The sequence below is a fragment of the Peromyscus leucopus genome, chromosome 16_21 (assembly GCF_004664715.2).
Source record: "Peromyscus leucopus breed LL Stock chromosome 16_21, UCI_PerLeu_2.1, whole genome shotgun sequence".
In the NCBI taxonomy this organism is placed as follows: Eukaryota; Metazoa; Chordata; class Mammalia; order Rodentia; family Cricetidae; genus Peromyscus; species Peromyscus leucopus.
Genome location: NC_051084.1, coordinates 32,834,494 through 32,861,752, shown reverse-complemented (window position 1 = coordinate 32,861,752; position 27,259 = coordinate 32,834,494). Strand labels below are relative to the sequence as shown.

The window sequence follows — 27,259 nt, the reverse complement described above, 5'->3', positions numbered from 1 at the left end:
TGTGTGTGTGTGAGAGAGAGAGAGAGAGAGAGAGAGAGAGAGAGAGAGAGAGAGAGAGGGAGGATAGTACTTTGATTGTAAGGCAGGGGACAGTCGGCATGGCCTGACATCACCCCTTGTATATGTGTGGCACTGGCTGTAGGGGATGGGGTACCTAGGATAATGTGAGCCCCTGTGGGTGTGCTGGGATTGGAACCTGGTTCTCTGGAAGAACAGTCAGGGCTCTTAACAAGTAAGTCATAACTCCAGTCTGCAAACTTCATATTTAGATGCAATCAGTAGCAATGCCATATTGTGCAAAAGCCCATCAGGCATGGCAGGAATTTGTAGGTTGTATTTGCCCTCTTCTATGGAGTATAGGCAGAGATTTGTGTTAGGGGTCAGAAAGACCTTGAGTGTGGGGTCAACAAAGACTTGAAGGACAGGGAGAGAAGTCTTAGAGGCATGGGACCATTGCTGTGGTCTGTGGAAAGACCCCATCCTCTACTTCAAAAGTGACTGAAGTAGGGATGTCTGAAGATTTTCATACTGATAGGAAGGCACAAAATGATGTGAAGAGAAAACTGCCCCAGAGGGACTGTCATTTCAGGCTTTGTTGAAATAATGTGTAACACATCCAACCCCATGAGCTGAGGCAATTTAGAGAAGCATATGGCACTTCTCTTTAACATACTTGTCACCAAGAGCATAGGAAGCAGTGGATGACTACAGAGTTTTTCACTGGGGATTATTAAACTAATGCATAAAGAGATGAGACTGGAGAATGTTTGCACTTTAGGAGCATGTTCATTAATTGAAATAATTTGTGATACATACTCCGTAAACATAAAAGTGCTGAGAGAAAGGTGGTGCAGAAATTGTGGGAGTGGCCAACCAAAGACTGGTCCAGCTGGAGACCCTTTCCATGAGAGGGAGCCCACCCCAACACTGCCTGGAGGGCCAGGACCCAGAGACTGCATAGTCCAGAGACCAGGGATAGACTCAAACACAACTGGGAAAAAAGTCAATGAAATGATTTCTACTGATATTGTGCTGTACTCAGAGTTCGGTGCCTAGCCCAATTGTCATCAGAGAGGCTTCACCCAGAAACTAATGGAAAACAGATGCCGAGGCCCACAGCCAAACATTAGGCTGAGTTTGGGGAATCCTGCAGAAGAGCAGGGGGAAGGATTGTAGGATCTAGAGGAGTCAAGGACAGACACCATAAGAAAATCAACTAACCTGGGCTCATAGTAGCTTACAGAGACGGAACCAGCAACCAGGGACTGACCTAGGCACTCTTCATATGTTACAATTGTGTGTCTTGGTTGTCTTGTGGGACTATAACAGTAGGAGGGGCTGTCTCTGACTCTGTGGCCTACTTTTGGGACCCTTTCCTCCTACCTGGTTGCCTTGTCCAGCCTCAGTAGGAGAGCAGGTGCCGAGTCTCAATGCAACTTGATATGCCACAGCTGGTTGATATCATGGGAGGCCTATACTGTTATGAAGAGAAATGAGAAAGAATGGATGGGGGGAAGGAGGGGAGTCTGCAATCACAATGTAAAAACACAACTGAACACACACACACACACACACACACACACACACACACACACACACAAAGAAAAGAAAATGAAAAGGCTTTGACCTCGGCCTCTAGAAGGAATCCAGGCAGCTGAGAAGATTTTCTCATTGGAGGAATACAGTGAACAGGGATGGGGCTTTCTCACCCTGGATGGTTTCGAGGAACAGGTGACAGTTTCCTGTATATTCTGTAGACTAAGAAGGAGTGGTAACAACCTCTCAGGGAGATGGGAACCTCCACCTAGAGAAGAAAGGGGGAGCATCTTCATCCACTATAGCTATTAATTAGGAATGTTGAGCATCTTGATCAATTGACAGCTACTAATTTAGGCTCCGCATCTGATACAGTGCAAACTTAGAGCAGTCTTTCTGATAATTAACACATTGTGTTTTGATATTGATACAATAGATTAAATCCATGCTTATTTGCATGTTATGACTATCGGAGAACCAGGCTCAGATACATAATTAAAATACAGTGTCGGTTATGGATGCGAATGCTTCATTCTGCTTAGTTCTCGGACGAAACCAGCTTGTCAGAGATGATTATTCATGTCTCAGTGACTTTAAGAGTTCATTGTTAATGACAGCCATTGTTTAATGATGTCCATTATTCTAGTGTATAATCTTATTGAGTGGATATTAAAAACAAGGTACTAAGTGTACCCGCAGCAGTCACCACATGACAGCCTCACTTTATGGACCACTATCCAGCTATCCCTTCTCCTAGATGTTGTGAAACCTGTGCTGGTATCTCATGCATGGCAGGGAGGAGCTGTGTCACTGTGCCATGTTTGGACACCTCAGATAAGGGTACTCATGCCCATCTGACCCAGTCCTCCTCCATGATTTTACATATTTGCATGAGTACATTTCTTTAAAGACAGAGTTTCCTGTCACACAGGCTGCCTTCAGACTCTCTGTGTAGCTGAGGATAACCTTGAACTTTGCTCCTCTGTCTCCCAAGAGAGCTGGGATTACAGGCATGTGCCAGTAACCCTGATGTATGTGGTACTCAGAATTGAACCCGTGACTGCTTGTGTGCTCAGCAACCACTCTCACTACATACCGAGACCTGGGCTGTTGGTTTTGTTGGTGAAGTGCCCCACGTGCCTAGGATGGCGTTTAGTCTTGTTACATCCCATTGATAAGTAGAACAAGTATCCAATGGTCCATCTGCTGAACTCCTTGTGTCTGGAAAAAATGAAAACCCAACATTTAACAAGAAGTTACTGCTCAGAATAAGGGTGTATGCCTTGTCATCTGAGCACTTGAGAGGTGGAGGCAGAATGATCAGGACTTCAAGGCTGGCTTCAAACACGTAGCAGTTTACAGGTCTACATAGGATACTTCTTGAACAACAACAACAACAATGAAAAAGATACCAAGATCCAACCACCCAGAAAACCAATGTGGAGAATTCTCAAAAGAAAGAAAAAAATATATATCCACATATGCTCCAACTATGGCACTCCCTGACATAAGCCCAAAGGACTGGATGTTCTGCTCCACAGATACATGCTCAGCCATGTTCATTGCCACTCTATTCACAATAGGAACAAAATGGGGAAATAATCAAAGTGGCCTTCAACTGATGAACCAGTAATGAAGATGTACAGATACACAGTGGAATTCTATTCTCTAAGGACAAATGAGATCATGAAACATGCTGGTGAACGGATGAACTAGCACATATGATACTGAGTGAGGTGACAGACGCTAGAAAGTCAATTGATAGAAGTTCTCTTTGTGGATCCTAGCTCCAAATCTTTAGATATGAGAACATATCATGAAGTAACCACAGATGCTAGGAATATAAAAGGGCACTGGAGGTATGGCCAGCTGTGGAGAGGGGGACAGTAGGACACAAGTGTTATGAAGGGGAAAATTAGAAAGAAAGGTGGGCATTTGAGTGGATACTGGACGTGTTAATGCAGACAATGAACCGTGAAGAGATGAGAGTGAAAACCCAGTTCAAATTGATTTCACCAACCTGGGTCAGACTTCGATGAGTCTAATGCCAGGAGGTTCACTGTCAGCATATTTAAAACACAGTACAATTTGGGAAAAGGTTGCCAGGCACAATAATTCCAGTTTTAGGAGCATAATAAAGCTTAAAGTATGACTATATAGCAACTCCTTTACAAAGTACATGTGACTATGAGGGTGGATACTATAGCTAAAAGCCTAGAATACAGTGTGGTCTCTGACTGAGAGGGCATAGAGGTCAGCAGGCCATAAAGAATGTCTGGCATCTTCTCGAAGGATGGATAATGATTTAGGGAGGGAAGAGTCAAGGATAATCAATCTGGGGAGTTTCAGGTCTACCCTCTATAGCAAAAGTTAGGTGAGGCCTCCACAGATAGTAGAAATGTCACCAGGTCCTTAACAGATTCCACTCCTAGCCTTCTGGGTGAAAAAAGAGGTGCTTTATCTCCTCCACTGAGAAGAGTCCCCTGTGTGGTTAGATTCCTGGTTTCCCTAGTGATCTATGCACACAAGGAATTTTGTGCACAGCCAGCTACGTTCTCTGGGTAAGGGGAGGAAGGGAACCACTGAGAAATAGCACCACCAAGAATGATTGAAGAAGTCATAGGAAAAATATCATGTTTATTTAAAAACACATACATAACATTGAGGAAGCGCTGACAGCCTTACCTGCTTCTTTGTGGAATTGTAATAAAATCCTGAAACCTGGAGAGTTTTCTCAGAATAGCAGGGCTCAGGTCCATATGCTCGCCACACCACCCCACTTCCTCTTTTACTAAACCGACAGAAGCCCCAAATTTCTCCAGTTTCCTGCAGGTGAATGCATCTAGCATTTCAGGATGAAGATGGGGTGTGTGCTTGAGAATCACTCCATCCCCTGATAAGTGAAGAACGTGGAACTTCAGAAAGAGGCAGTAATCCTGGGTGTGCAGTGGGTGAGCTTTACAGCTAGTGATAATGTGAGCAGGCAGTGTCTGTTGAGCTGAAGGTCAAGTTCTCCTTCCTCACCTGCCCAAGAGCACCTATGTGTTGGATGAGTTTAGGCATAAGTACTCCAATGACCACCCTCTCTGTGGCACTGCCATACTTTTGGTAGAACCTTGGTAAGCATGGTTGGTCTCTGTGGTATGATTTTGTTGAAGATCTCTCCAGACTTTTCAGGGGTTCAACTACATCACTGGAATGTTCCAGAAATGGACAAATTTGGGAAGAATGTCTTGCCAGTGCTCTCTCTGCTGTATCCAATAAAAGAAACTTTGTTTCTGTGGTGTGGGTCTTCCTGGGCTCAGAGCTTGTCTTCCTGTTGAATTCAGATTGTCTCATGGACTAGGAGTGGTACACATGGCAAATTGGATCCTGGCTGTATGAAGCCTCAGACCCTAGTTTGAATGTCTGCTTCCTAGCAAGGGGCCTTCTAGCATGTTGGAAAATCTTCAATCAAGGAAATATTTCAATTAAACATTTCTTATAGTTACATGATTGCCTACATTCTCTCTCAGATAAATTGTTGGTCATTAAAGCTAAATGTGCATTGACAAAATACATGTGTGTATTTTTCTATGTTATAGAAATGAAGTTATATCATTTGAGGTGATAAAACTAACTGTAAGCATCATAGCCTAACAAAAACACTGGGGCCAGAAATGAGAAACTTTTTGTTGAACAGGGGAGTCTAAGAGACTCTCAAACCAGGACAGGCCATTGCTGTTGTCCTTGGTTGCCTCCCAAATTCAAGGTCAGACCATACTTGTGAAGTTACCGTGTACTTCAGTCACAGGAATTGGAGGAATCGAGGGCTAACTAACTGAAAACCTCCTTCCATGAGGACTGCCCTTCACGGTATGAGAAGGTGTTATGTAAACTGACAAGGTGGAGGAGAAATCTGTTGCCATATCCAGCTGCAGTTCTATGAACTGTAAAAATGAATGGGCCTGCAAGATAACTGTAATAGTGGCATTTTTATTTGGATAAAGCAGTAACTTTCTAAAGAATGTATGTCTGGTACTGCAAACCTAGACAACTAACCTTGGATGGAGAGGTCATGAGCCAGCTTGTAGAAGAGAGCTACTACTTCCATTTTCCTAAACCGATGTAGTATCTAACTGTATTCCAAATGCATAACCTTGTACAGATAAGTGTAGGAATTGACCTTCATCTAACCAGCTTCCTTCTTAAACATGAGACTGTTATAGAGACCCACAGCTGGTCAAAATACAGAGAAGTGACTGTGCTGTGCTAAATCTAGACTGATGAATCTGCAATTGTGCCTTTCATGGGACAGGTAAGCTCTGCCTCTCAATAATGTGTTTACATATGCAAGAGAAAACTGATAAGGGCTGTTCACATGCAAATGTGGACAGGGAGAATTCCACATGGACACCACTAGAAGAAGAGTTATAGGTTGTCAGTTCTGCTGAGAGAGGGAGAGTCAGTCTCCTCCAAGGACAAGCTCCCACATAGGATGCTCAGTCCCCCAGTGGTCTGCCCTGGACACAGGGACAAATGAGCAAAGCTAATTGGACTCAGTAGATTATATATACATGTGTGTATGTATATGCACAAACCACACATATACATGCATGTTGCTCTTTAAAGAGATCATAATTTTGGGAGGGTTACATGGAATAAGCCGAGGCACAAGGGGGAAGGGAGTTGTCAGGAGAGATTGAGATGCAGTCTTCATGTGTGAGGTTCTCAAAAACCACATGAGAACAACAGACCTTAAAGGACCTAGTTCAGGTTGGGCAGGGATGCTGAGGAAATGTAAAAACTGCATCCGGGAATTTGAGGACTAGTTCCTCAAGTAATTGACAGTGTTTTCCCAAAGTACAAGAATTCACACGAATGGAATAATTTTTGGAAGTTGCTACAACTGAGAAATAGAAATTTCTGGATTAAAATGACCCATCACAAAAGCAGTACAAGGAATGGGGAAATCGGTGAGGAAAAGAATGGATTGGTTTGGTAATGTTTTGTATTGTTTTAATTTTGGGCTATTGATGACAAGTATAGACGCAACAAACTATGGCTAGTTGATGATGCAACATTTGAGTTTACAAAGTAAAGGTTTTCTTTTCTTTCTTCTCTCTCTTTCTTTTTTTTTTTCTTTTTGGTTTTTCGAGACAGGGTTTCTCTGTGTAGCTTTGCGCCTTTCCTGGAACTCACTGGACCAGGCTGGCCTCGATCTCACAGAGATCCACCTGGCTCTGCCTCCCGAGTGCTGGGATTAAAGGCGTGCGCCACCACCGCCCGGCCCAAAGTAAAGGTTTTTAACATAGACCAAAGCACTGGCATTAAGGATGTGTGTGTGTGTGGGGGGGAGGGGGGGCTCCTAGGAAATGCCAGCATGCACTCAAGACATGGATGCTGGATTCTTTTTTGGTTTTTCGAGACAAGGTGTCTCGCTTGGTAGACCAGGCTGCCTCCCGAGTGCTGGGATTAAAGGCATGCGACACCACTGTCCAGCTGTATACTGGATTAAGAGAGCCTGGGTTTCTGTTTCAGACCTTTAGTTGTTTGAAGATAGGAATTTCTGAGGACCTGTTCCATTTAGGTGTGATCACAAGTCAACTGTGCTCCAATATGGACCGATGACCCTTTCACGCAGGAGAGACTAGAAACAGACCAAACCCCAACCCAACCTTCGGGAACCATGTCTGTTTTCACAACTGAAAGGAGACCCTTGAAGGGAAGTGTGGGGGATTGCAGACTAGCTGGGATGTCTCTGCATAAAAGGCACAGAACAAGCAAAGACTTCTGCTCTAACCCTGCTCTCACAGGACCCCAACCTGCAGTCTAGGTGAGCGACAAATCACTATAGGGCAGACCCCAGTCACATGACCTCAACCTGACCAATGAGGGAGTTCTGATTGGCTACCCAATCTGATTGGCTCAGTTTTGTACATGTTACCAATCGGATCACACAGCGCGAGGTAGATGGCTAAGAGACAGTTGGTGCCAGTTATGTGATGATGAAGGTAGAGCTTTCACTCTGAGGACACCAGTGGCGGAGACTGTGTGCACGGACGGTGTATTAAGGCACAGATTTGGAAGAGGAGTTTCTGTTCTACTCAAGCAACACCAGGTACAGCCTGATTGGCTGCTGTCTACTAAGACTGTTTTTCTTTCAAGGGACCCACACTGTTTTCTTTGTTGTCAAAACCACTTTGGAGTGCAGTTAAGGCCACCAGACCTTGTTCCTACTGGGTGGCTAATCAGGAGCCCAAGCCTGTATTCGGAACCACCTAGGACTCTGTGCATCAATCACTCTTTAGTCTGAAGAGTCTGTGGTGGCTGAGGCTTCCAGGCTCCTTCCAAGGTCACTGTGGACCATACCATGGAGGCCACTGTCCTATTCCATGTCCTCACTGGTCTGTCTTATGTTCCCTCAAATTTATCTTTTGAGACTGGTATGTCACATGTAAGGTCATCTTCATTAGCAACTGTTTTCTAAAAAAAGACTACATTTCATTTTTGGAGCTAAGGGCTTTTTGCCCTGTATCCTCTTCATGTTTTTTTTTTTTTTCAATTTTTATCTTAGAGTTGTCCTTATGTTCTTCAGTGATGAACTCATCTTGATCATGAACATGGCCTTGTGTATGTGTTGAACTTGTTGGAATGTTTCAATTACTTTCACTAAGGATTATTACATCTAGGTACACAAACTACTGACATAATTTCTCTTATTTACATCAAGGGTGATTTTGTTCTGTTAATTTTGCTGTTTGTGTGTTTGTCTGTGCCACAACACAGACATGGAATTCAGGGGAAAACTTGTGGGAGCCAGCGCCCTTTTTCTGACATGTGGGATAAAGGAGGAAGCTCGAGTCATCAGGTCTGGTTCCTGTAGGCTCCTGCAGGCTTTCTAGAACATGTTATACAGTCTCTTTCCTTCTCCCTTATTGAATAGTTGGAGGAATATTAGTGTTAATTCTTTTTATAAGTTGGGTAGAATTCATACATGAATACATTCATACCAGTCTTTTATTGTTTGATATTTCATCATTAAAAATCTTTTTAATTTTTATTTTTCTTAAGAAAAAAATTTTCATTATTTTACACACCAAAGATCCCCCTCTTCCCTCCTCCTGCCTCCCAGCTTCCCTCTCCCAACCCACGCCCCATTCCTCCCTATGAGAAGGCAAGGCCTCTAGGGGAGGCACATCCAGTAGAGGCAAGTCCAAACTTCTTTCTCTGCCTCAAGGCTGCATGAGTTGTCCCATCATAGGCAGTGGGACAACTTTTTGGAGCCCACTCATGTACCAGGGATGGATTCCAGTTGTACCGCTAGAGGGTCCCCCAAGCAGATCAGGCTACACAACTGTCTTGCCATGCAGAGGCAGGTAAATGAATGGAACTAGAAAATATCATCCTGAGTGAGGTAACCCAGACTCAGAAGGACAAACATGGCATGTACTCACTCATATGTGGATACTAGATGTGGATTGTAATCTGGTTATCCTTTGCTTTACAACTCCAGAGAAAGGTAGCTAACAAGGAAGACCCAAAGAGGAATGCATGGATTGCCCTGGGAAGAGGAAATAGATGAAATTTCCATGAGTAAAGTGGGCATGAGGGAGGGTAATGGAGGGTAGGAGATAGGGGATGTGAACATAGGGAACAGGATGGTTGAGCCAGAACAGGGATAGAGTGGGAAAGCAATGAAAATCTTTTAGACAATACATTTTGATCATCTTCCTCTTAGTTCAATTCCTCCCAGACATTTCTTACCTCCCTTCCCATCTAGCATTATTGGCTATCTCTTTCTATTAAAATATAAATAAAACATAGAGCAAAAGAAAAATCAAAATAACCACTCAAGACCTATAAAATGCCCAAAGTAAGGGAAATGATCCCAGTAGTGTACCAGAATTCTATTGAGTTCACTTAGTGTTTGCCAATAATTCTAGGGCATCAGTCCTACCCAGAGGAGTGGTTAAGATACCCAGTGAGAATCCACTGGACAAAACTGATTTTTCCTTTGCCATTAGGAAACAATTGCAGGTGTCTACTTGGCTAGGGATGGAACCCTGTGTCAATGCCCTCTCTTCAGTGCTAGAACCCCTATCTGGCTTGAACCTTTGTATACTCGTGTGTATTGCTACTCTCTGAGTTCATGTGTTCATCAGTCCTGTTATATCTGAAAAACACTGTTTCCTTGGAATTGTCTATTACCTCTGGCTCTTAGTATGTTTCTATCTCCTCCTCTGAATAGCTCTCTGAACCTTGAGGGAAGATTTTCATGAAGCCATCCCATTTAGGACTGAATAGTACAAAGTCTCACACTCTCTCTGCATTGTTGTGAGTCTTTGTGTTAGTTCAATCTCTTGCAAGAATGGGCGACACTAGTGTGGGCTTTTTGAGACATATATATACATAATCAGTATATCATCGAGTCATTTTATCATTGTGTTTCTTGAGCAGAATAATAGTATCAGGTTTGCCTATAGGGCCACAAACTCAGTTTCTTGGCCACTTTAGCAGTGTCAGGAATGGCTTCTATATCCTGGATTGAGTCTCAAATCTAATCAGAAAGTAGTTGGTTACTGCCATTGTATTTGTGCTACTGTTGTATCAGTCCATTTTGCAAATGGGTCACTGTTGTCCTAGTGTTTGTAACTGGATGATAGTGATGATTATCTTCCTCCTTCAGTAGAATGCAGAGTACATTCCTGTATCATGAATGTCAGTCAGTAGAGGTGAAGCTTCTAGTTATGCACCAGTTCAACTTCTCCATGTTGGCTGACATACATGGGTGTTGTCTTCAGCAATTGGGCATAACAATAAGGTTGCATATAAGTAATAGTCTTGGCAGTAGATGTTAGCTTTGGGGGTTTCCATGGGGCCCATTTTCAGCTAGGCAGCAAGATGGAACCCGATCATGTCACCGGACAAAAGCTGTTTTCTTGAGATTTTTTTGAATGAATATTTAATTATGTTTCTCATTAATGATCTAGTTAGAGTTTTATATATTTTCTTTCAGTTTTGGTAGTTTACACATGTTTATAAATTTGGTCATTTGCAGTTTTATAATTCATACTATTATGGGATTTCAAAATACTTTCAAATGAAGCAACAGAGGAACCAGAGGGGTCAGGGACACCAGGGGAACACAGCCCACAAAATCAATTGACCAGGACTCATGGGGGCTCACAGAGATCAGAGAGCATTTATAGGGGGTCTTACCTAGGTCCTTGGTATATCTGTTATGGCTGAGTACCTTGATGTTACTGTATGATTCTTAACAGTGGGAATGGGGGTGGTCACTGACTCTTTTACCTAGTTCTGGGACCCTTTTCCTCTTATGGGGTTGCCTTGCCCAGGCTTGATATGATATTATATGCCTGGTCTATAGTAGTATATTGTGCCCTATGATTGATGTGCCTGGGAGGCCTGCCCTTTTCTGAGGGGAAATGGTGGGAGGGTAGATCTGGGGAAAGAAGAGGAAGAGTCTGGGGGAGGGGAGGGAGAAAACTACAGTCAAGGTGTAATATATGAGAAAGAATAAAAAATTCATTTTACTTAAAAAATAGCTAAAGGACTAGGAAACTTAATCAATTTGAATGTGCCAAGTGTTGACATTATTGACTCATAAATACCTCTTTGTTAAATCTCTACAAAGAGAGCAGAGCAACCTTGGGACATTGACTTCATACTAATCATGTTATCAGGAAACATCATACTTGTTATATCTGCCCTCAAGGAAACATTGCCAGATCTGAAAAAAAGTAGAAGGAAATAATGTAAATGGAATAATCATATATGAAATTATCACACATATTAAGATTAAACTAAAAACTTAAAAAATATAAATTACAAATGTACTTAAGAGTTATAATATATGATTAATATGATGGATTTCTGTGATATGCTTCAGGATTTGAATTTACATGAAAGCAAATGACTAACTAATACAGAATGATATTCCACATTATTTAAAGAATGCTTTCAGTATGGTGTTGATAAATAGGATATCAGATTCACCAAATTATCTCAGAGTAAAATAAACAGTTTGTACAGAAAAAAATAGTTATTTTGATAGCATAGGCTGTTTGAGGATTACTTTAGAATCTGGTATTGGAATTTTTTTAAGTTGCCTTCCTTTCCCTCAGCATAGGACAGCATCTGCTAAACTGTACAGCATGATTCTTTCTAGTCCCTCTGATATAGTTATTTCTTCAGGAATGTTGATTCTCTGTTGCTATTTGTAGTCTACACTTTCATTAAGAAAATGTCTCAAGTGTTCAAGTTAGATGATTTCCATTGTTTCAGTTATTGAGAACTCAGTGGTGATCAAGGAAGCAAAATGTATTCCCAAGACTGCTTATGAAATGGTTTGGTTTGCATAGACTTAACACATTTTATCTTCAAAAATGATGACAGGATATCAAAATAAAACACCTTGTTAATTGCCAAAAAAAAAAAACCCAAAAAACAAAAACCAAAAAACAAAAAAAAAAACCACTCCCGTGTGATTCTTGTGATTCCAGCCATTTTTGCTGTAACAGCACCAGAGTTTGGCTGTAGGTTTACATGGTGTCTTCTCCTATTTGATCACTTTTGGTAAGGTCTTACTTTTCAATCTAGTTTTTATGCCTTTGATATGTTCATTATTGTCCTTTTTTTTAGGTTCAGTTTTAATCTTCAGAATGTTTACAAGGTGATTTTTGGGAGTTTAGTTTATTCATTTTTCTGTGACCCAGAAGTTCATTGTAGGGTTGCTTCACATCCCTGACACTTCTCCATGTAGAAATCGAAAGCTATAAACCCTTCCTTTAGGCCTACTTCTCATTGTTTTAATCTGATTTAGTTCAGTTGGTGTTGCCATGGAAACCATCAAGAGACATAATAGCAAGACCAGAGAGGAGGTGTCAATGCAGCTGGACCTGAAGGCCAGCACCTCTCAAGAGGAGAACCTTACAGATCATTACATCATACTCAGGACCCTTGGCAAAGGGACTTTTGCTGAGGTGAAGCTGGCCTGCCACCTCCACACAGAGGTGCAGGTTGCCATCAAGATCCTGGAAAATGGTGAGAATAATGACCACAACAACAAAACTGAAATCGACATTGTGAAGACGCTGGACCACCCAAACATCATCAAGGTGTTCCACATCATCAACACCGAAGAGTACACCTATATGGTGATGGAGCATGCTTCTCGGGGAGATCTGGTGAGCCATATTGAGAAAGTGGGCTGTCTGCAGGAGGAGCAGGCCCAGCACATCTTCACTTAGATTGTGTGTGCAGATCTTCCCTTCAGGCAATATCCAAGAACAACTTTGAAGGTGTCCCTCCTGAAGGTAAAACTACACCATCTGCCAGCAGTCTATCTCAAGGCTGGAAAAGGGTTAAGAAGAGAATTGGGAACTGGGTGAGACTCCTGTGCTGCTGCCTGCCAGCCTCACGAAGACACCATGTTTCTGAGAAGGAAGTGGCACCACAGGAAGTGGAGAGCAGTGCAGGTACACTCATGCAGCAACATGGGGTGCCCAGGATGCCTTTCTGTGTTTCTTTTTATTATTATTATTATTATTATTATTATTATTATTATTATTATTATTTTTATTTTACAACACCATTCAGTCCCACATAATAGCCACAGATTCCCCTGCTCTCCCCCTCCCACCACCCTCCCCCTTCCTTCTGTGTTTCTTAATCCAAATATTTTCTAATGTGCATTGCAACCAACACAGCATAATTATAGGTATGCAGATTAGCAAATCTGGTTTCCAAAGGAACAGTCCACAGCACCACCACCATTAATAGGAAATGGTTTAGCTGAAGGTGGACAGCAGAGCATGAGAAGCAGAGGTTGCAGAGGCAGCCAGAATGAGTTGGCTAAAAAAAGAAATAATTAGAGGGGAATGAAGGTTTAGGGGGAAGAAATCTCCAAAGCTATGGTAGAGTAAGAGGGAGGAGCCACTTGAAAATGGATGGCCAGGAAGGATATAAGAGTCAAGATTACATACTGTTTTTTTTTTTTCAAAGTTCTTAAGACTGAGCCTTCCATATGTCATGATCTTTTTGAGTGATAATCCTCTATGCAGGTTGAGACTGGCTAGATGCTCCACTTTGGAAGGTGGGTTTTGCTGGCCTGTCCTGGAGCACAGTGGGCACATGACTTAGGCAGCAGTCTTAGAACCACTTTTTATTCAGATCCAACATCAAGGGTCAGCCCTAGACAGAGCCTTGTTGACCCCAGAGTTGGGGCATTTAGCCAGGGTGTCTGCTTGGGTGTCCTACTGTGAAAACTGTCTTTGGTGGTGTTTTAGACAACCTTCAGACAGGTCACTACTCTCTTTAATGAAGAGCGGACACTCAGAAGGGACTGATTGCCAGGTCTCATTGTAGGCCTCACATGGCTGAAGGTATCACTGAGACCACTAAGTTTAATCCAGTTGTATGAGAGAGGTTTCTGTGATCTGGTTTAGCCTTGACACTTGTATACAGACAAATAAGCATGATGCTGCCACAGCCAGTCTTTTCAATTCCAGGGAAAGTGGACATTGAGTTCATGATGCATAGAAACAAAGATAAAGTCAGAAATCAGAGACATGGATTCAGAGGGATCTTGGGATAACTTGGGGCAAGTATCACATCTCTCCAGTCTTACCCTCTGTCCCCAAACCATACAGAGGAACAGTTTATGGAGAAGGTGAGTATCTTCTTACACCTGTATAGGAGGACTGGAATTCTCCCATTGGCCAGCTACTTAGTCTGTAATGGACTGAAGAATGTGAGCAGGATGATTTACATAGCCTTGCAAGGAAAACCAGCTCAGAGGCTGAGCTTCTTATGTGGCTATAGCTGCTCTACATCGCTGGGATGTTTCAGTCCTTATGCACTTTCCTGAAGCTAAGGCCTGGGAAGGGAGACTTGGGTGCTGTAGGCAGGTCAGTGAATCCCAGGACAGACAGTTCAGGAGAATCACTAGCTCCAGACCCAGGTGATAGTCTCTTAAGGTGAATCTCAGTATAAACAGATGGGAGGTTTATATGTCTTTATCCTGACATTTGCCTTGGGTCCTGTTGGGACTTTGGGTGTCCCTGACACTAGAGTCTTGTTGCTGCCTTTAGCCTTCTACAGCTGAAGGCCAGGCACCTGCACCCAGCACCTCCCCCCTTCACTGTCTGTCTGCTGGATGGAGCAAGATCAGGTGCAAGCAGTACCAGTTACTTGTAGCAGGACATTCACACAAATCATCCCAAATCTGTCCACAGGTCTTCCCCTTACAGAGGACAAAGGTGAGTCCTTTAGATGCTCTTCTGGAGATAGCATGTTTCATGGGACACTGTTTAAATTCCACCAAGTGATCCAGTGACCAAGCCATGATGACCAATTTGGTACAGCCGAATCACTTGGAGTCTCGCAGGTCAACTCCAGAACTCTAATTTGCCATGCTTTCTCTCCTACCATATGCAGGTTCTTTGGACATGGTCTATCATGGAAGCCTATTTTCACCAAGTATGTATCCTGTCTGGTGTAGACGAGTGTAACTGAGATGGGATGCAGGAAGCAGAGTGCCTGTGTTTAGACATGATGCTGGAGAACTGCTTTTCCTCCTTTGTTCCCAAACCTTCCTTCCTGCAAAGTAGCAGGGCAGCCATGAGAAGTCATTCTCTGCAGCCAGAGGTCCCTGAGGGAACCCTAATGATGTTGGCCTAAGGAAGGTCACATTGGAAGACAATGGGCATTATTACACCTGCCTCATTAGTCCCTAAATTCCACTAAAAGTAAACCTGCCATTATCTGCCCAGTTAACAGATCTTGTGCTTGGGCAATGGTGAACTCTCAGCCATCTTCTTCAATCTATACTATTTCTTCTCTTGTAGGTGCCTGGCCACATTCTGAAACATGTACCCAGGGAATGAGGACACGCACACTCAGCACTAGTGCCAGTGATGGAGGAGAACATTCCAGCCTCCCATTTGACTAGAGAACTAGCAGATCAATTCCTGAGCTCTAAAGGAGCTCAGAGGCTCCACAAAGCTTCAGGAGGGCATGCTGTGGGGGGCAGTGAAATGGTTTCTGTTCCAGCATCTAAGCACAGACCACCACCTCCAATTCTAAGCAAGATCTAGAGACAACAGGAGGATACTCCAGAAAGTCTCCAGTGTGGATGGGTTCTTGTTGAATCCCCACCCCAAATTGATGCTGTGTGTATTTTGACAGTTCAGAAAGATCACCTATGCCTCTGTCTTCACAGATGACCTAGGAAACCTGCCTGCATAAATAAAAAGGAGTGTCCCAGGAGAGCCTTGGGAAGCAAATGTGCAAATGTCTCTGCATGGCCTCTAGACTGGATTGCCTGAAAAGGGAAGTGTCCAGGGACCCTATTTCCAAGGCCACTAACAACATGAAGGTGGTACACTTGAGGTCATCCACTTGTACTGCATTTCACTGGTGTTGGATAGAGACAATGTACAAACCATCAAATACTGAAATGCTGAAGTAGAGTTCCACCAGAATTTATCCTAACTGACATTCAGAACACTTTGGGATGGCTGAGAAAAATCCAAAGGAATATAAACTCGAGGACACCCCTGTTCCTCAGCAGCAGTCACTGTTGTTAGGGTGACAGATCTTTTCATGTATAGACTCAGCAAAATGCCAATCTGATGCTCAAACACAAAATGTAACACCCAGTGGGGTCTAATCCTAGAAGAGACAGCAGAGGGCAGAAGAGATTCCTCCAGACCCTGCACCTCTTCTCCCAGCACTTCCCACAAAGCCTCAGAGATCCAGAAAGTGCAGCAGGGAAGGAACAGAAGCTGGACACATGGATTCCAACACAAGCCCAGCAACAGACCCACCTACACTGTCAGTGACACCTGGGGAAACCAAGGCAGTGGAAATGGTCTGTCTTTAAAGGGCTGCAGGACAACTATGTAAAAGCAAACCATAGTGAAACCATTAGAAAACTGAACACAGTCTCAAATAAGTAAGGCCTGAAGAGGGGACAGCCCTTGATACTGATATGACTCTATGCGGGAGCATCAGGGTGATGCTTTGAAGTGTCTTATGAACACAGCATTGTATGTTGGGTAGCCATTGATGTCCAATAGGACCTGACCCATAGCACTCTATGTAGAATGCCAGGACAGTGTCCAGCAGTGTCTGAACAACAGCAGTATAGGTGGAGCAGAGGTGATGATACTGATGCTGTAAGGAATAGTGTGTGTTTGTGTCTTGGTGCGTCTGTGTATGTATGTGCGTTTGTGGTTGGTTTAGAGAGTACACACTGCCTTCAACTGCAGTGAATGTGAAGCTAAGTTCTGGTGTTTGTTTCATTGCACTGTGTTTTGCATGACACAGTGAATATAGGGTTCACTAGCTCCCCTCTTCAAGGGGAAAGAGGAGCTAATAGGACTGGCAGCGATTGTATTTAACCAAGGATTCTCATCTTGTAGTTGAGTGTCCCAAACTCAATTGGTATTTCAGAATATTGATTGTTGCAGTTAGTTTATTATTTGGTGCCTGGATGCTAAACAAGGCATCACCTTCAGGCTGGAGTATCTATGGATCATGGTGTAGTTTCTGCATCTGTTGCCTTTCTTCCACATCCTCTTCCTGAAATTGACTCTTTAGCTTCTATACTGATGGGAAACAATGTCTCACTAGCTCTCTTCTTTAAGGGGTGTGGGATGCTGAGAGGACCTGCACAGAGCATATTTAACCAGGGAGTCTCATTGTGCTGAAGGCTGTCCCAGATGCTCAGTTGGTATTTCAGAATATTGATTGTGGCTGTTAGTTTATTATTTGGTGCTTGGGTGATGAACAGGGCATCACACTCATGCACGTGCATCTGTGGAGCATGGTGAATCTTCTTTGACATTCTGTCTCATTCTTCCAAACCCTCTTCCTGAGAGTGACTCTTCCCGATATCTAAACTGATTGAGAAAGCTGGTTGACTAGCTCTCTTCTTTAGGGGACAGGGAATCTAAGAGGTCCTGCATGGATCATAATTAAACAGGTTGTATCATCTTGATGATGGCTAATCCCCAGTGCTCAGTTGGTATTTCAGAATATTGATTGTAGCTGTTAGTTTATTATTTGGTGCTTAGGTGCTGTACAGGGCATCACATCCTGCAGAAATATCTGTCGATGACGGTGTATTTTCTGCATCCCTTACCTCTTTCTTACACACCCTTGTCCTGAAACTGACTCATCCCAGTTTCTATTTTGGGATTAGAAATGCTGTTTCACTAGCTCTCTTCTGCAAGGGGGGAGGGAGGCTAAGAAGGCCAACAGGGATCATATTTAACCAGGGCTTATCTTGTTGATGTCTCTCACCAAAATCGGTATTTCACAATATTGAATGTTGCTGTTATGTTATTTAGTTGCCTGTGTTTTAGGAATGACACAATCTCTTCACAGGTAGAGCCGATGATATACTTAGTCTCTAAGACCCTGGGAAGGATTTCCTTAGCGACAGGCAATACATGTTCTTGAATATAGCCCAACATAGCTTCTTCCACAACCTGATATATTGTTTGTGCCAAAAGGGAATCCTGAGTAATTGTGCAATGATAATGTGACAGGGTTTTGACAAATGGTAGGGAAAAGGGCACATTATCATGGTGATTATCCTGTGCATATCATCAAGTGTGTTTTCTATATTTGGAAAGTGCCCAATTACCAGGTCCTATAGGACAATGCCCAGGCTCAACATATTACCTGACACTCCATTATAAGGTTTCCTTGCCAAGATCTGGTACCCATGATGGCAAGGATCCACAGACCTCCTCCAACATCTTACCCTCTGCAAGCTGAGTTGCTATATCAAACTTACACAGCTTGGCCTTGTCAGCTCCTTTCAGAAGGATGTTTTATAATTGAAGATTCTGATGAGCAATGTGTCGTTGGTGGAGAAAGTGCACCACTGACATGATCTCTTGGAATATTGGTCTAGTGGTCTTGTCTACTAGATAGTCTGTCTCCATGAGGAACCTCTCAGGATCTTTTCCTTCAGTATACTCCATGACCACTTGAGTCATTGTCAGTGTGTCAATGACATGAAAAAAATCAGCTGTGTTACTGTGTTCCAAAGATTGAAGGATGTTTACTTCAGAGCTGATGTGAGCTGGAGCATTGTGGTATTTCTCAAGGATCTTGACAGGCAGGAGTATCTATAGAACATGGTGTAGCTTCTGCACTTTGTGCCTCTTTCTTCCACATCCTCTTCCTGAAATTGACTCTTATAGCTTCTATATTGATGGGAAACACTGTTTCAATAGCTCTCTTCTTCAAGGGCAGTGGGAGGCTGAGTGGAGCTGTAAAGAGCATATTTATTTAACTAGGGAGTATCCTTGTGCTGATGGCTGTCCCAGATGCTCTGTTGGTATTTAAGAATATTGATTGTGGCTCTTAGTTTATTATTTGGTGCCTGGGAGCTGAACAGGGCATCACATCCATGCAGGACTATCATTGGATCATGATGAGGCTTCTCAACCCTTGCCTCTTTCTTACACACCCTCTTCCAGAAACTGACTCTTCCCAGCTTCTATAATGATTGAAAAAGCTGGCTCACCAGCTCACTTCTTTAAGAGGAGAGGGAGCCTGAGAATACCTGCTTAGATCACATTGAACCAGAGCATCTCATCTTGCTGATGGCTCTCTCCAATGCATGCTGGATATTTCAGAATATTGATTGTTGATGTTTATTATTTGGTGCCTGGGTGCTGAACAGGACATCACCTCTATACAGGAGTATCTGTTGAGGATGGTGTAGCTTCCAGATCCCTTACCTCTTTCTTACACAACCTCATCCTGAAATGATTCTTCCTAGCTTCTTTATTAGGATTAGAAATGCTGGTGCACCAGCTCTCTTCTTCAAGGGGAGAGGGAGGTCAAGAAGGCTTGTAGGGATCATACTTAAACAGGGTTTATCTTGCTGATGTCTATCCCCAGGCTCAATTGATATTTCACAGTATTGATTGTTGCTGTATGTTTTTTAGTTGTCTCTGTGTTAGGAATGACACAATCTCTTCACAGGTAGAGCCGATGATGTACTTAGTCTCTAAGACCCTGGGAAGGATTTTCTTAAAGACAGAGAATACATGTTCTTGAATGTGGCCAAGCATAGCTTCTTCCACAACCTGATATATTGATAGCTTGAGCCAAAAGGGAATCCTGAGTAATTGTGCAATGATAATGTGACAGGGTTTTGACAAATGGTAGGGAAAGGGGCATATTATCATGGTGATTATCCTGTGCATATCATCAAGTGTGTTTTCTGCATTTGAAAGTGCCCAATTACCAGGTCATACAGGAATATGCCCAGGCTCAATATATCACCTGCCAGTCCATTATAGGATTTCCTTGTCAAAATCTCTGGTGCCCAATAGAGCAAGGAGCCAGAGACTTCCAACACCTTACCCTCTGCAAGCTGTGTTGCCTTACCAAAATCACATAGCTTGGCCATGCCAACTCCATCCAGAATATTCTCTAATTTAATATGACAATGTTCAATGTGTCTTTGGTGGAGAAAGTGCACTGCTAACATTACCTGTTGGAATATTGATCTAGTGGTCTTGTCCACTAGATAGTCTATATCCCTGAGGAACATCTCTGGATCCTTTCCTGCAACATATACTCCATGACCACATAAGTTGTCAGTGTGTCAATGACATGAAAAGATGAACTGTGTTACTGTGTTCCAAAGATTGAAGGATGTTTACTTCAGAGCTGATGTGAGCCAGAGCATTGTGGTTTTTCTGAAGGCTTTTGACAGGCAGGAGTATCTATAGAACATGGTGTAGCTTCTGCATTGTGTGCCTCTTTATCCTACATTCCCTTTCTGAAATTGACTCTTTACAGCTTCTATACTGATGGGAAACACTGCCTCACTAGCGCTCTTCAAGGAGAATGGGAGGCTGAGAGGACCTGCAGAGAGCATATTTAAACAGGGAGTCTCATTGTGCTGATGGCTGTCCCAGATGCTCAGTTGGTATTTCAGAATATTGAATGTGGCTGTTATTTCATTATTTGGTACCTGGGTGTTGAATGTGGCATCACATCCATGCGGGTGTATCTGTGGAGCATGGTGAGACTTCTTCAACATCTGTTTCTTCCACACCTTCTTCCCGAAAGAGATTCTTTCCAGCTTCTATACTGATTTCAAAAGCTGGTTCACTAGCTCTCTTTGTTAGGGGACAGGGAGGCTAAGAGGACCTGCAGGGATCATAATCAACCAGGGTGTATAATCTTGCTGATGGCTGTTCCCAGTTCTCAGTTGGTATTTCAGAATATTGATTGAGGCTCTTAGTTTTTTATTTGGTGCCTGGGTGCTGAACAGGGCATCACATCCATGCAGGACTATCTGTGGAACATGGTGTAGCTTCTGCTTCTCTTGCCTCATTCTTACCACCCTCTTCCCAAAACTGACTCTCCCCAGCTTCTTTACGGATGGAAAAAGCTGGTTCACTTACTCTCTCCTTTTAGAGGAGAGGGAGGCTAAGAAGATCTGTTTGGATCACAATTAACCAGGGCATCTAATCTTGTTGATGCCTCTCCCCAATGCACAATAGATATTTCAGAATATTGATTGTTGATGTTTATTATTTGGTGCCTGGGTGCTGAACAGGACATCACCTCTAGACAAGAGTATCTGTTGAGGATGGTGTAGCTTCTGGATCCCTTGCCTCTTTCTTACACACCCGCTTCCTGAAACTGACTCTTCCCAGCTTCTATACTGGGATCTGAAATGCTGGATCACTAGCTCTCTTGAAGGCGAGAGGGATGATAAGAACTTCAGGGATCATATTTAACCAGGGCTTATCTTGCTGATGTCTATTCCCATGCTCAGTTCACAATACTGATTGTTGCTGTTATGTTTTTAGTTGACTGTGTGTTAGGAATGACACAATCTCTTTATAGGTAGAGCCAATGATGTACATAATCTCTACGACCATGTGAAGGATTTTCTTAGCAACAGGCAATACTTGCTTCTTGAATGTGGCCCAGCATATCTTCTTCCACAACCTGATATATTGATAGCTTGAGCCAAAAGGGTATCCTGAGTAATTGTGCAATGATAATGTGACAAGGTTTTGACAAATGGTAGGGAAAAGGGCACATTATCATGGTGATTATCCTGTGCTTATCAAGTGTGTTTTCTATATTTGGAAAGTGTCCAGTAACCAGGTCATATAGGACAATGCCCAGGCTCAACATATGACCTACCAGTTCATTATAGGGTTTCCTTGCCAAGATCTGGTACCCAATATGGCAAGGATCCACAGACCTTCTCCAACACCAACCTCTCTGCAAGCTGAGTTGTCTTATCAAAATCACACAGCTTGGCCTTGTCAGCTCCATCCAGAAGGATATTCTCTAATTTAATATGATGTGCAATGTGTCTTTGGTGGAGAAATTGCACTGCCAATATGACTTGTTGGAATATTGGTCTAGTGGTTTCCTCCACTAGATAGTCTATCTCCATGAGGAACATCTCCATATCTTTATCTGCAACATACTCCATGACCACATAAGTTGTTGTCAGTGTGTCAATGACATGAAAAAAATCAGCTGTGTTACTGTGTTCCAAAGATTGAAGGATGTTTACTTCAGAGCTGATGTGAGCCAGAACATTGTGTTTCTGAAGGATCTTGACAGGCAGGAGTATCTGCAGAACATGGTGTCGCTTCTGCATTGTGTGCCTCTTTCTTCCACATTCTGCTCCTGAAATTGACTCTTTACAGCTTCTATACTGATCGGAGCACTGTTTCAATAGCTCTGTTCTTCAAGGGGGGAGCAGGAGGCTGAGAGGACCTGCAGAGAGCATATTTAACCAGGGAGTCTCATTGTGCTGATGGCTGTCCCAAATGCTCAGGTGGTAATTCCAGAATATTGATTGTGGCTCTTAGTTTATTATTTGGTGCCTGGGAGCTGAATAGGGCATCACATTCATGCAGAAGTTATCTGTGGATCATGATGAGGTTTCTGCATCCCTTGCTTCTTTCTTACACAATCTCTTCCAGAAACTGACTCTTCCCTGCTTCTGTACTGATTGGAAAAGCTGGTTCACTAGCTCTCTTCTTTAAGAGGAGGGGAGGCTAAGAATTCCTTCATGGATTATAATTAACCAGGGCATATCATCTTGCTCATGGCTGTCCCCAGTACTTACTGGCATTTCAGAATATTGATTTTGGTTGTTAGTATATTATCTGACTCCTGGGTACTGAACAGGGCATCACATTCAGGAATGAGTATCTGCGCATCATGTGCTTCTCCATTCCTTGCCTCATTCTAAACACCCTCATCCTGAAACTGACACTTCCCAGCTTGCATAATGATGGAAAAACCTGGTTCCCTAGGTCTCTTTTTAGGAGGAGAGGGAGACGAAGACCTGCTTGGATCACATTTTACCAGAGCATCTCATCTTGCTGATGGCTCTCCCTAAGGCACAATAGATATTTCAGAATATTGATTGTTGCTGTTTATTATTTGGTGCCTAGGTGCTGAACAGGACATCACCTCTAGACAGAAATATCTGTCAAGGATGGTTATTGCTTTTGTGTCCCTTTCCTCTTTCTACATAACCTCTTCCATTGTGGTGTTTCTCATGGATCTTGACAGGCAGGTGTATCTGTGGACCATGGTGTAGCTTCTGCATCTCTTGCCTCTTTTCTTCCACATCCTCTTCCTAAAATTGACTCTTTACAGCTTCTTTACTGATCAGAAACACTATCTCACTAGCTCTCTCCTTCAAGGGGAATGGGAGGCTGAGAGGACCTGCAGATAGCATATTTAAACAGGGAGTCTCATTGTGCTGATAGCTGTCCCAGATGCTCAGTTGGTATTTCAGAATATTGATTGTGGCTTTTAGTTTATTATTTGGCACCTGGGTGCTGAACAGGGCATCACATCCATGCGGGTATATTTGTGGAGCATGCTGAAACTTCGACATCCTGTGCATCTTTCTTCCACACCCTCTTTCTGAAAGGGACTCTTCCTAGCTTCTATACTGATTGAAAAAGCTTGTTGACCAGCTCTCTTCTTTACAGGACAGGGAGGCTAAGAGATCCTGCATGGATCATAATTAACCAGGGTATACCATCTTGTTGATGGCTCTCCCCAATTCTCAATTGGTATTTCTGAATATTAATTGTGGCTGTTAGTTTATTTGGTGCCTGGGTGCTGAACAGGGCATCACATCCATGCATGAGTATCTGTGGAGCATGGTGTAGCTCCTGCCCTCTCTTGCCTCTTTCTTACACATCCTCTTTCTGAAAGTGTTCCTAGTTTCCGTACCGATTAGAAATGCTGAATCATTAACTCTCTTCTTCAAGGGGAGAGGGAGGCTAAGTAGGTCTGCAGGGATCATATTTAACCAGGACTTATCTTGCTTATGTTTATCCCAAGGCTCAGTTGATGTTTCACAATATTGATTGTTGCTCTTATGTTTTTTAGTTGCCTGTGTCTTAGGAATGACACAATCTCTTCTTAAGTAGAGCTGATGATGCACATAGTCTCTTCGACCCTGTGAAGGATTTTCTTAGTGGCAGCTAATACATGTTCTTGAGTGTGGGTCAGCCACGGTCTTTCCACAACCTGATATATTGTTTGCCTGTACCAGATAGGCACCATGAGCAATTGATCAATGATAATGTGACAGGGTTTTGAGAAATGGTAGGGAATGAGGTACACTCTCATGGTGATCCTGTGCATACCATCAATGGTGGTTTCTACATATGGCAATTCCCCAGTGACCAGGACATATAGGATGATGCCCAAGCTACACACATCACCTGCTAGTTCTTCATAAGGTTTCCTTGCTAGTGTGTTTGAGGCCCAATAGAGCAAGGAGCCACAGACCTCTTCCAACTTCTGCCACTGTGCAAACTTGAGTGGCTTATACCCAAATTACAAAGCTTGATGTTGCCTGCTCCATCAGGAAGGATATTCTCCAATTTAAGATCACAATTTGCAATGTGTCTTTGGTGGAGAAAGTGCACCACTGACATGACCTGTTGGAATATTGGTCTAGTGGTATCCTCCTTTAGATAGCTCACCTCTCTGAGGAAAACCTCCATATCTTTTTTTCTGCAACATACTCCATGACCACATAGTCATTGTCAGTATGTCAATGATGTGAAAATATGAACAATGTTACTGTGTTCCAAAGATTGAAGGATTTTTACATCAGAACTGATGTTAGCCAGAGTTGATTCTCATGGATCTTGACAGTCACTGGAGCATGTGTGGAAAGGTGGCAGGCAAGCATCACCTTTCTTAATGCACCTCAAGTTTGATTTAAGATCCTGACATCCTTTTCAAGGCTGCCCTTTTACCATGGATTGAACAAGATGTTCAGCTTAATTTTATCCACTGTAATTTGTGGGAAAATTCAGGACACACAAAGCTAGAAAAAAAAATAATTTTAGGATGGTAGATATAGATGTTCATTATGACTTGAAATCTGAGCTATTCCAAACAGCCTAATGATGCCTTTAAGGTCCTAGAAATACAAGAAAAATCCAGAGGATAATTTACATAAAGAAACTGGATCAGAGTGTAGCATAGGTTCAGTTTCTGGGGAAAGAGACCATACTGAAGGCACAATGACCACTGATCTGCTCGGCTGTACATAAATAAATAGCTACAGAAAATAGCTACAACTAGGGATATTATTATATAAAAGAGACATTCCACAACAGAAATACATTTTCTTCTTCTGTGGACTTCCACAAGAAGAGGGCTGAGCCTTTGTAAAAAGAAAGTATTTGTCCCAGATAGGAAGTGGAGGAAGTGAATTAGAGCAGGACAGTTTAACCAAAATGCTGTATAGGCATGTATGTGACTATTATAATGAAACTGCTATGGGTAATGTAGTGGAAAAGGGCCAGTCAAAGAAACAAACCCTGACCAGAGACAAATAGGCTTCGGTCCTGAAACTAGAACCAAAGAAACATACCTTGACCCTGAGATTATATCCAATTCTGACCCTAAATCCAGGGCCTAAAGGTTAAACTCCTTCAGCAATGTGGCAGGGTATAAGATTAACTAAAAATCGGTAGCCCTCCTATATACAAATGATAAATGGGTTGAGAAAGAAATCAGAGAAACATCACCTTTTACTATAGCCACAAACAATATACAATACCTTGGGGATAACTCTAAGCAAGTGAAGGAATTGTGTGATAAGAACTTTAAGTCTCTGAAGAAAGAAATTGAAGAAGATATCAGAAAATGGAAAGATCTCCCATGCTCATGAATAGGTAGGATTAACATAGTAAAAATGGCAATCTTACCAAAAACAATATATGGATTCAATGAAATCCCTGTCAAAATCCCAACACAATTCTTCACAGACCTGGAAAGAACAATTCTCAACTTCATATGGAAAAACAAAAATCCCAGGATAGCTAAAATGAGGCATCATGATCCCTGACCTCAAGCTCTACTATAGAGCTATAGTCATACAAACAGCTGGGTACTGGCATAAAGACATGTGGACCAATTGAATCAAATTGAAGACCCTGACATTAATCTGCACACCTGTGAACACCTGATTTTTGACAAAGAAGCCAAAACTGTACTATGGAAAAAAAAGCATCTTCAACAAATGGTGCTGGCATAACTGGATGTCAACATGTAGAAGATTGCAAATAGATCTGTATCTGTTGCCATTCACAAAACTCAAGTCCAAGTGGATCAAAGACCTCAACATAAATCCAGTTTCACTGAACTTGACAGAAGAGAAAGTAGGAACTATTCTTGAACATATTGGCACAGGAGACCACTTTTGAAATATAACAAGAGCACAGATACTGAGAGCAACAATTAATAAATGGGACTTTCTAAAACTGAGAAGCTTTTGTAGGGTAAAGTACATGGTTAATAAAACAAAAAGACAGCCTACAGAATGGGAAAAGATCTTCATCAACCCCACATCTGACAGAGGGTTGATCTCTAAAGGAATTCAAGAAACGAGACATAATACTGGACAATTGAAAAATGGCTACAGAGGTGAACAGTGTATTCTCAATAGAAGAATCTCAAGTGGCCAAAAGACATTCAAGGAATTGCTCAACATCCTTAGTCACCAGGGAAATGCAAATCCAAATAAGTCTGATACACCAACTTTACACCTGTCAGAATGGGTGTGATCAAAAACACTGGTGACAGTTTATGTTGGAGAGGATGCAGAGCAAGGGGAATACTCCTCCACTGTTGGTGGGAGTGCAAACTTGTACAGCCACTTTGGAAATCGGTATGGCAGTTTCTCAGAAAATTGGGAATCAATCTACCTCAAGACCCAGCTATACCACTCTTGGGCATATACCCAAGTAATGCTCAATCATACCACGAGGAAACATGCTCAACTATTATGAAATTTGCAGGTAAATGGATGGAACTAGAAAATATCCTGAGTGAGTTAACCCAGACTCAGAAGGACAAACATGGTATGTACTCACTCATAAGTGGATAGTAGATGTACAGCAAAGGATAACCAGACTGTAATCCACAGCTCTAGGGAGGCTAGCTAGCAGGGAGGACCCTAGGAGGGACTCATGGATCACCCAGTGAAGGAGAAATAGATGAGATCTACTTGAGCAAACTGGGGGTGAGGGGGGGTAATGGAGGGCAAGGGATAGGGGATGATAACATAGGGGATCAGGAGGTTCAAGCTGGAACAGGGACAGAGTGGGAGAGCAAGGAAATATCATGGTAAATGAAGACATCATGGGAATAGGGAGAA

General features: G+C 42.7%; 1 protein-coding gene, 1 long non-coding RNA gene and 2 pseudogenes across 2 annotated transcripts; 2 read left to right on the top strand and 2 right to left on the bottom strand.

Annotated features, from left to right (window-relative positions):
• Window positions 1-7,524: 7,524 nt before the first annotated feature.
• Window positions 7,525-13,006, top strand: LOC119086772 (sperm motility kinase-like). The gene is made up of 2 exons (XM_037199911.1): window positions 7,525-7,636; window positions 12,362-13,006. The coding sequence occupies exon 2, from the start codon at window positions 12,378-12,380 to the stop codon at window positions 12,786-12,788; it is 411 nt and encodes a 136-aa protein (XP_037055806.1). The 5' UTR covers window positions 7,525-7,636; window positions 12,362-12,377; the 3' UTR covers window positions 12,789-13,006.
• A 472-nt stretch (window positions 13,007-13,478) lies between these two features.
• LOC119086773 lies at window positions 13,479-15,828 on the top strand. The gene is made up of 2 exons (XR_005090127.1): window positions 13,479-15,018; window positions 15,387-15,828. It is a non-coding gene; the product is annotated as an uncharacterized LOC119086773 (long non-coding RNA).
• Window positions 15,829-19,322: 3,494 nt separating this feature from the next.
• Window positions 19,323-20,617, bottom strand: LOC114708881 (annotated as a pseudogene).
• Window positions 20,054-25,584, bottom strand: LOC119086771 (annotated as a pseudogene).
• Window positions 25,585-27,259: the final 1,675 nt, after the last annotated feature.